The sequence below is a fragment of the Eriocheir sinensis genome, chromosome 16 (assembly GCF_024679095.1).
Source record: "Eriocheir sinensis breed Jianghai 21 chromosome 16, ASM2467909v1, whole genome shotgun sequence".
NCBI lineage: Eukaryota > Metazoa > Arthropoda > Malacostraca > Decapoda > Varunidae > Eriocheir > Eriocheir sinensis.
The window spans coordinates 766,612-776,819 of record NC_066524.1 but is presented as its reverse complement, the minus strand read 5'-3'; the positions used below and the strand labels follow the sequence as shown (position 1 = coordinate 776,819).

At 45.6% G+C, this 10,208-nt stretch overlaps 1 protein-coding gene across 1 annotated transcript; it reads left to right on the top strand.

The window, feature by feature from the left end:
• Positions 1-213: 213 nt before the first annotated feature.
• On the top strand, positions 214-6,827 carry LOC126999589 (protein maelstrom homolog). Its single transcript, XM_050862376.1, has 4 exons — positions 214-383; positions 4,495-4,675; positions 5,636-5,779; positions 6,572-6,827. The coding sequence occupies exons 1-4, from the start codon at positions 264-266 to the stop codon at positions 6,673-6,675; spliced, it is 549 nt and encodes a 182-aa protein (XP_050718333.1). The 5' UTR covers positions 214-263; the 3' UTR covers positions 6,676-6,827.
• Positions 6,828-10,208: the final 3,381 nt, after the last annotated feature.

The window sequence follows — 10,208 nt, the reverse complement described above, 5'->3', positions numbered from 1 at the left end:
CTGACCCATAACAATTGCAGATAAGCATCGATAATTAACCATCTGAACTCTAATTGTGAATGTATATCGTTATCAGTGTAGGCTCGACAGTTTTGGGCCTCAAGCAGAAGAAAAAGTTATGCCTAGTACGACAATATGGTAACGCTGGTTGTGAACTTGCGAGCGACGTTGCGAGTCAGTGCTCCGTCCACCACCATCGAGGCAGGATGTACGGCGGTGCTCTCCCTCCTCCTCCTCCTCCTGAGTATTCCTGGCGGGCAGCGATGGGCAAGCAGAAGAGACGCAACGCCTTCTTCTACTTTATGATGGCCAAGAAACCCGAGGTGGAGAAGCGGCTCAAGAGAAAGATGGAGATGGCCAAGCCGGTGACGGCGGAGTGGCAGGTGAGGTACCGCATGGCACTCACTGGTTCCTCCTTTATTCTTCCCTCCCTCCTTCCTTCCCCCGTGCCTGTCTTATCTAGGAATGCTTATCTAGGAATAAATAGTGGGGAATTAAGAAGACTTCTTATGATGTCCCCCACCTCTTAGAACTAGTTAGCCAGTATCTTAGTTAATCAAATCAAGGTGTCTGTCATAACGCGCTTTAAAAGTGGCTTAGTGGCTATTGTTGGGGCAGTTACCACACTCTCATTGTCATCAGGGTTGTGTGGGCTGCCGGGTGCTCCGGTAAGGGCGATTAGGCGAGGTGTGGCACTGTTACGTAAGACTTGCAATCGAGCTTCAAGGGTTCATGGCGCGGGTTCGTGGCAGCACTGACGTGCTTACCTAGCGAAGACAGAGTCGGACTGGGGTGCTGAAGGGGGCCGTGCCATCTAGTGGCTGGAGGGGGCCCGGGCCCATATATATAAGCTAAAATATCAAAATATTAAAATAATACAATGTGTCATGCCCCGGGATATTCTTTTTCTATTTTCTCTATTTCCCAACACGTTCTCTGCGTGTATCGAAACACGCGAGAAATTAATCTAGACAAGGTTAGGGTATTCGCCGGCTGCCTGGGATTGAACCCGCGACCAGCATGACAGGAGAGCCACTCCTTACCGAGTCGGCCAAAGAGGTACCCCCCTGGCTAAGTGGGTTATGGGAGGCTCGTTCATCAGGTATAGTTGCCGCACTACACATGTACCTTGGGGGGCCCATGTGCCATTGACAATTAACTTAGCATACAAGTTGTGATCAATATTGAAAATTTAATGAATTAAAATATGTCGGTCCTGCAGAGCGCTTCGGCGGAAGTGGGACCAGATAAATAAGAAACACGAATAAGTACATTGGCACACGGGCACACAGGCCAGTCCGACCCTGAGTGAAGATGCTTACCCAGTGAAAGTATAATAGGCAAGAGAGTCATAAGGGCCTGGTGCCTCTTCTCTGTTTCTGTTCAGCCTCAAACTGGTCATATCTATTCTTAACCCGGTAGCAGCGGGGATCATGTTTCTTAAAGGCCCCTCTAAGCGAATTAATGAGAAAAATCATCATTCGCGCAAACGATTTCATAATATATATCAACGCATTTGTGATCAGTTTATGCTTCATCTATTTTATGGGGTTATGTCATGGCAAAAATTTGGCCCGTTGCTGGTACACAGTAAAGCCATAAATTTGGCCTGTCGCTGATACCGGGTTAAACATATTCACACTAGTGCTGGTGATTACATGTTCAGTGAGGCTGTTCCACTTGTTAGTAATCCTCAGGGTTGGCATTAAAAAAATCCACCCCCCCCAAAAAAAAAATAACAGCCAGCCAGGCAGGGAACTCACAGGCACAGGTGGGCAGCAAAAGTCAGAAAACATACACTACACAAAATGCTTGCTTGCACCCCCGACTCCCAGTGGCACCAACCAACACCTGACATTATTATTGTATCAGAATATTGGTAAACATTAGAAAAAAATAAATGCATTTCATATGTTACACTTCCATTGAAAATTATGATATTTTTCTACACATACATGTTTTCAAGAGGGAAATAGGTTGTCTTGAAATGTATAGATTTTTTATATCCTGTATATGAGAGAGAGAGAGAGAGAGAGAGAGAGAGAGAGAGAGAGAGAGAGAGAGAGAGAGAGAGTCTAACCAAGATAGCCAGCCAGACAGAGCACAAGATATGTACAACATATGCACACCTAAAAAGTAAACTTTCATGTGTTATATAATAATTTAGCTTGCGTGAGTCCCCCATCCAGTACATTGTCCCGGCCACCAGGCTCAGCCCAGCCTTGGCTCGCTTGACCCGCTCAGGCATCACACATATCAGGCTGTTTTCACCATTGAGTTCATTGTATGCTGCACATCATGGTATTACATGTATATCCATAAGATGTTTATTTCAAGGGTTATGAGTGCTTGAAGAACAGCTATTTGTGGCCCAATTACCCCCTGAGTGAGCCCTTGTGGTCAAAACACCCGCCCTTCAGGGGTTCAAGATCATGTGGGATGTGCTCACTACTCCAGGTCCATAACTCGCAGAGAATGAACTCCAACACTAAAGCCCTGAACTAGGATATTTAGATGAATTGTATGTTTTTAATCAGTTTCTCATATTCCAACTTTGCCCTGAGTCAGTTTTTTACTTAGTTTTTAACCCGTCCGCTGCGATTGGCACGGATTTGGCTTTTACTGGTAGCCTGGTAAAGTATAGTCCCAGGTCTTTCTCTGCCTCTGTGGTAGATTGTGGAGTGTTTCCCATGTGGTATTGGTGTGCTGGATATCCCTTCACTGGTAGCCTGGTGACACATAGTCCCAGGTCTTTCTCTGCCTCTGTGGTGGATGTGGAGTGTTTCCCATGTGGTATTGGTGTGTTGGATATCCCTTCACCGGTAGCCTGGTAACGTATAGTCCCAGGTCTTTCTCTGCCTCTGTGGTGGATAGTGGAGTGTTTCCCATGTGGTATTGGTGTGCTGGATATCCCTTCACTGGTAGCCTGGTAACATATAGTCCCAGGACTTTATCTACCTCTGTGGTGGATAGTGGAGTGTTTCCCATGTGGTATTGGTGTGTTGGATATCCCTTCACTGGTAGCCTGGTCATATATAGTCCTAGGTCTTTCTCTGCCTCTGTGGTGGATAGTGGAGTGTTTCCCATGTGGTGTTGGTGTGTTGGATATCCCTTCACTGGTAGCCTGGTCATATATAGTCCTAGGTCCTTCTCTGCCTCTGTGGTGGATAGTGGAGTGTTTCCCATGTGGTATTGGTGTGCTGGATATCCCTTCACTGGTAGCCTGGTAACATATAGTCCCATGTCTTTCTCTGCCTCTGTGGTGGATAGTGGAATGTTTCCCATGTGGTATTGGTGTGCTGGATATCCCTTCACTGGTAGCCTGGCAACGTATAGTCCCATGTCTTTCTCTGTCTCTGTGGTGGATAGTAGAGTGTTTCCCATGTGGTATTGGTTTGCTGGATATCCCTTCACTGGTAGCCTGGTAACATACACCCCAATTTCTTTCTCCTGGTGAATAGAATAATGGAGTGTTTCCATGGTATGTGTGTGATGATATCCTTCCAATGACTTCCTGGTAACGTATAGTCCCAGGTCTTTCTCTGCCTCTGTGGTGGATAGTGGAGTGTTTCCCATGTGGCATTGGTGTGTTGGATATCCCTTCACTGGTAGCCTGGTCACATATAGTCCTAGGTCTTTATCTGCTTCTGTGGTGGATAGTGGAGTGTTTCCCATGTGGTATTGGTGTGCTGGATATCCCTTCACTGGTAGCCTGGTAACATATAGTCCCAGGTCTTTCTCTTCTTCTGTGGTGGATAGTGGAGTGTTTCCCATGTGGTATTGGTGTGCTGGATATCCCTTCACTGGTAGCCTGGTAACGTATAGTCCCAGGTCTTTCTCTGTCTCTGTGGTGGATAATAGAGTGTTTCCCATGCGGTATTGGTGTGCTGGATATCCCTTCACTGGTAGCCTGGTAACATACACCCCCAGGTCTTTCTCTGCCTCTGTGGTGAATAGTGGAGTGTTTCCCATGTGGTATTAGTGTGCTGGATATCCCTTCACTGGTAACCTGGTAACGTATAGTCCCAGGTCTTTCTCTGCCTCTGTGGTGGATAGTGGAGTGTTTCCCATGTGGTATCGGTGTGCTGGATATCCTTTCACTGGTAGCGTGGTAGCATATAGTCCCAGGTCTTTCTCTGCCTCTGTGGTGGATAGTGGAGTGTTTCCCATGTGGTATTGGTGTTGGATATCCCTTCACTGGTAGCCTGGTAACATATAGTGCAAAGTCTTTCTCTGCCTCTGTGGTGGATAGTGGAGCATTTCCCATCTGGTATTGGTATGCTGGATATCCCTTCCCAAGATGCAAGACTTTACATTTTTCTTCATTGAATTGCAACAACTTTTTGATCCATTCCTGTAGCTTGGTTATGTCTTTTTGTAGGAAATCCACAGTCAAGGGGCTAAGCACAATTTTCCAGGCTGTTTTCCCCAATGCAAATAGTTATAACCTGTATGGGGTGATGAATGTACCCTCTGTATCCCCTCCTCCCACAGGCACTCCCGGAGGAACAGTGGAAGAAGTACCAGCTGATGACCGGAGAAAGCAGGGAGAGGCTGGACTGCCGAGGGGTGCCGCTGCGGTGCCTGGACGAGGCGGCCCAGGAGAAAAAGCACCAGGCTGAGGAGATGAAGAGGGACAATGCTGACTTGGTGGACATGTCCCGGATGTGCAATGGTGTGTGGTGTGTGCGTGCGTGTGTGTGGGTGCATGTGTGTATGTGTGTGTATGTGTGTGTATTTACCTAGTTACCTAGTTGTGACATACGGGAAAAGAGTTACGCTTGCGCTGTCCCGTCTCCATATCCACTCTTATCCAATTTTTCCTTAAAATCATGAATGTTTCTTCACAAACCACCTCCTCCTCCAGTCCATTCCACAGCTCAATGCTTCTGTTTGGGAAGCTAAACTTTTTCACATCTCGCCTACACGTGGTCGCCCTCAACTTCTTTCCATGTCCTCTCGTTTCTCTCTCGTTCCACACACACAGGTCCTCTCTGTTCAGATTCTCCACCCCGCTCGCCACCCTGTACACCGCTATCAGGTCTCTTCTTTATCTTCTTCTCTCCGGGGTTTTAGGCCCTTGCTATTGGGTCTCTCCTCATAAGTCCAATCTTTAAGTTCCGGTACCATCTTATTTGCCACTCTCTGCACTCTTTCCACCTTCCTTATGCTCTTCTTTTCGTGAGGAGACCAGACCACTGCTGCATACTCCAACCTTGGCCTTATCATTGTAACTATTATTTTCTTCATCATCTCCTCATCCAAGTACACAAATGCCGTCCTTGTGTTCCTCAGCAAATTCAGAGTTTGTCCCGTTATCCTGTTGATGTGTTTGTCCGGTGACATGTTCTCTGAGACGGTCACTTCCATATTTGCTTTTTGATAAGTGTGAGATAAGACTTTGGATTTGTGTGTGCTTAGCAGGCTTTCTTATTTCCTGTTTTTTGTTGCCCTTAAGCTGCTTACGCTTCTGTGAATAAAGATAAATAAATAAAATATAGATTAGAGGAATGGAAGGAAAATGAAAAGTAATGAGAAGAGCGTGTGGAAAGTCACTTGTTTTGATAGTAGTAAAGATATGTTAGTTTTTGTAGTCATTGATACAGTCCTCTCCTACTCCTCTTCCTTTCCTCAGCGCTGCACCAGGCCAGCTTCATCCTAGTCAGCACAAGCTATTATACCCACACTGACCACGGCCACTATGTCACCGCTGAGCTGAGTCTGCTGCGCTTCAGCCAAAGGAACGGAATCATGAAGTTGTTTCACTGTGTTGTTGCGCGTAAGTTGTGGCCTCGACTCAGTCCTGTGAAAATGGGGGCTTCGTGGTGCAGTGGTTAGCACACTCGGCTCACGACCGAGAGAGTCCGGTTCGATTCCCGGCGGAGGTGTAAAATTTGGGCGGTTTTTCCGATACCCTACGCCCCTGTCCATCATCCAGCAGTGAATGGGTACCAGGTATTAATCGGGGGCTGAGTCCCGTCTCCTGGGGTCTGTTCTCTTCTCCTATAAATCCTTCCCCTTCTGTCTCTCTCCGGCATATGACCACAGATGTTGCGCCGACTTAACCAAACTTTCCAACTTTTTCCTGTACTCTGTTGATGCCAGTTTTATCATCATCATCATCATCATCATCATCTTTTCCTCAGGTTAGGTTAGATTAACCCGGCGGCATTGCGGATCATGTTTCTTAATGGCACTCACACAAACCGTATTATGATATATATCAAAGCATTTGTGATCAATTGATATATCATCTATTTTGGGGGGTTTATATCTTGGCACAAATTTGTCCCATTGCTGCTACACGGTAAAGCCACAAATTTGGCCCGTCGCTGCTACGGGGTTAAATTAACCTCTCTTTTGGACACTCCTCTGAGCCCTTTTTGTGGGAGCAGCAAATAGCAGGCTTTTTCATTATGGTTTCCTTTTTTTGCCCTTGAGCTGCTTCCTCTGCTGTAAAAAAAAAAAAAGTATATAATCCCTGTGATCACTGCTCCTCATCCTCACATGGAAACACCAGCAACAACCACAATACAACTCACACCACTCCTTAATTTGTTCCTTCCTGCAGCCATCGTGCTGCCTCGGCCAGGAAGCACTCGCTGGAGACTCACACGCTGCTGGGTGACTCGGAGGGCTTGGGGAACAGCCTTGAGGAAACTGCCAAGAATCTGAAGCAGCTCTTGTCCAAGGTGAGGTGTTAGTGACGGGGTGCAGGTCTCCCATAGTTCCCAGTGCAGAGAAACGGTTTGAGGAGCCCAAAAAAGGTTGCGTTGAGGAGTACAAGGCATAGGGTCCCCCTAACATGAGACAGGTACTGAAGAAATTCAGGCAAAATGGAGGCGTAGCTTCAGTGAGATTTATCGCTCTGGGAGTGGCGGGACTTTGTGTGTGTGTGTGTGTGTGTGTGTGTGTGTGTGTGTGTGTTAGGGAGTCGGCTCCAGGGTGCATTGTGAGGAAAGCCTGCAAAGGGCAGTGGGTTAGCCCCTTCACTACGGCCGGGCCAAAACAGCGCCCCGCGCCGTAACCGGGATCGCCGCGCGCGCCAAATTTCAAATGTCGCTATTGAATGTAACAAGTTTTCAGCCACAAACTCAAAACAATCATCATGTATTATATATGAGAACATGCATAATTAAATGGTGCACATAAAGAAACTTAAATTAATTGATAGTTTTGAGATGTAAGCATAAATATAGAGACAAAATAACTCGTATATTAGTTAAAGCGAGCCTGGACGAAGTATGCAAGTCCTCGGATATGGTACGGGGCACGCAAGGATGCAGTATACTCGTGTTGAAGGGGATAAGCTCAAAGAGGGGGTCAGTCGGGTTCTAATGAGTGTTTCTTTAGGTTCAGGGTACAAATGAAGGGTCACACTACCACCAAGGTCATAAAACTACTCCTGGAAATGCCCACAACTCATACGAAAGCCTTGTCAAATATGTGTTCTACTACTTAAGGTCAAAGAGAGAGGTCAGTCAGGTTCTAATGAGTGTTTATTTAGGTTCACGGTACAGAGGAAGGGTCACACATTACCACCAGGGTCATAAAACTACTCCTGGAAATGCCCACAACTCCTACAAAAGTTTTGTCAAATATGTGTTTCTAGGTTCAAGGTACAGAAGAAGGATCACGCTACCACCAGGGTCATAAAACTACTCCTGGAAATACCCACAACTTTTACGAAAGCCTTGTCAAATATGTGTTTCTAGGTTCACAGTACAGAAGAAGAGTCACACTACCACCAGGGTCATGAAACTACTCCTGGAAATGCCCACAACTTCTACGAAAGCCTTGTCAAATATGTGTTTCTAGGTTCACAGTATAGAAGAAGGGTCACACTACCACCAGGGTCATAAAACTACTCCTGGAAATGCCCACAACTTCTACGAAAGCCTTGTCAAATATGTGTTTCTAGGTTCACAGTATAGAAGAAGGGTCACACTACCACCAGGGTCATAAAACTACTCCTGGAAATGCCCACAACTTCTAAGAAAGCCTTGTCAAATATGTGTTTCTAGGTTCACAGTACAGAGGAAGGGTCACACTACCACCAGGGTCATAGAACTACTCTGGAAATGCCCACAACTCCTACAGCTTTGTCAAATATGTGTTCTTGGGCGATGAAATGTCTTATAATATGACTCCGAGACTCATTGTGGCTTTACCGTGTAGCAGCAACGGGCCAAATTTGTGACATGATATAAACCCCCAAAAATAGGTGATACATAACCTGATCACAAATGCTTTGATATATATTATGCAATGGTTTGTGTGAGGGGTGATTTTTCTCATTTTCTCGCTTGGAGGACCATTAAGAAACATGATCCCCGCTGCTGCTGCTGCCGGGTTAAGGGATAAAAGGGACGTTAGGCTGTGAAGTAGTGTTGTGATACCCTTGCTTAGTGCCAACAGCCGCACAACACCGCGCTGAAGGACGCTTCTGCACCCTGTCGTGTGTGCGGCGGCCTGCTTCATGTGTCAGAACCTGGACCTCAGGAAGCTGTGGAGGCTCAGAAGGGGAAGCACTAGGAGCTGTGGGTCTTTCCAGCCTGAACCTTGAGGTAATGACATTCCTCAAAGCACACGAGAAATTAGTTCAAAAGTAGTTTGTTCAGAAGCAAGATGGTTTAGAAATTTGTCTAGTTTTTTTTAAGAGTTCAAAAAGATTTTTTTTAGATGTTTGAAAGTTTGTTGAAAGATTTTTCCATGTTGTGGTTCTTGGTAAAAGCAGACCAGATTTATCAGTACATATTATTTGGGGAGGCGGCGGCTGAGTGGATAGCGTGACGGCGCCGCGTTCAGGACGACGAGTTCAATCCCCGACCGGTGCCACCAAGCTGGGATTTTCAGCCGCCGCCGAGTGGCTTAAAGCTACCACATGCTGTCCAGAAGACCACCTATCAACTCTAGATTCTAAGATTAAAGATGAGCTCCGGGAGGGCAGCATGAGCCAATGCAAGATGGCGCCACTATAAACACTCGCCTGTGCCAGAACGGGCTGGGCCGACCATCAGGCCCCACCGGGAAAAATCCTTGGGCCAACCATCAGGATCCACCGGGAAGAAGCCTACCGGCGCAATAGGCCGCAATGTAAAAAATGAATATAGAAATAAATAAAAATAAATAACCCGGCACATTTCTTACAGGACTCGGACAAAGCCTGTTGGTGGGTGCCGATGGGCGGGAAAGGTCAGGCCTGGACCATGGGAGGAGGAGGAGGAGGAGGAAGACTTTCCCTCGCTTGGCTCTGAGCAGGCCAGGAAAGGTACAGTGCTTATTGTTTCTTGCATTCACCAACTTGTAGTATTGGACTTCATTTTATATTGGACATTTTATATATTCATTTATTTATTTATTTTTTTTTTTTTTACAACAAAGGAGACAGCTCAAGGGCACATAAAAAAAGGAAACAATAATATAAAAAAAAAGCCCGCTACTCGCTGCTCCCAAATATGCACCGGGTATTCCATATATGTGAGAAAAATTCACTATTATGCGACTAAGTTAAATGTGCCAAGTATTTGTTTTATGGGAGAAAAATTCACTATCATGCCACTAACCTAAATGTGCCAAGTATTTGTTTTATGCAAGAAAAATTCACTATCATGCCACTAACCTAAATGTGCCAAGTATTTGTTTTATGCGAGAAAAGTTTGCTATTATGCCACTAACTTAAATGTGCCAAGTATTTGTTTTATGGGAGAAAAATTCACTATCATGCCACTAACTTAAATGTGCCAAGTATTTGTTTTCTGGGAGAAAAATTCACTATCATGCCACTAACTTAAATGTGCCAAGTATTTGTTTTATGGGAGAAAAATTCACTATCATGCTACTAACTTAAATGTGCCAAGTATTTGTTTTATGGGAGAAAAGTTTGCTATTATGCGAGTATTGGCGCTGGTGTTGGTGAGGTTTGGTGACACACTGAAGGGTGCAAATGTTTTCCCACACTTTCCTGGGCCTGGATTCATCAATGTTACCAGCCACGCCTCCGGTATCTCTCACATTTACCGGAGCGCCACCAGAGCTGCGGCATCTTTCAAACACGGCATTCATCAACAGATGAAAAAGACAAGAATCCAATTTCATAAAAGAGTTGTCTACTCTTCACTTCAATTATAAAGGGTGACAAAGACCAACAAGAGAGTCACCAAAAGTGGAAAATGGAAGAAAATCAAAGAAAATGAGGAAGAAATAGT

Excerpts from the sequence above, each read along its gene's own strand:
- LOC126999589 (XM_050862376.1), top strand. The coding sequence starts at position 264 with ATGGGCAAGCAGAAGAGACGCAACGCCTTCTTCTACTTTATGATGGCC. Across the intron at positions 384-4,494 it reads CGGTGACGGCGGAGTGGCAG|GCACTCCCGGAGGAACAGTG; the intron begins GTGAGGTACCGC and ends CTCCTCCCACAG. Across the intron at positions 4,676-5,635 it reads CATGTCCCGGATGTGCAATG|CGCTGCACCAGGCCAGCTTC; the intron begins GTGTGTGGTGTG and ends TCCTTTCCTCAG.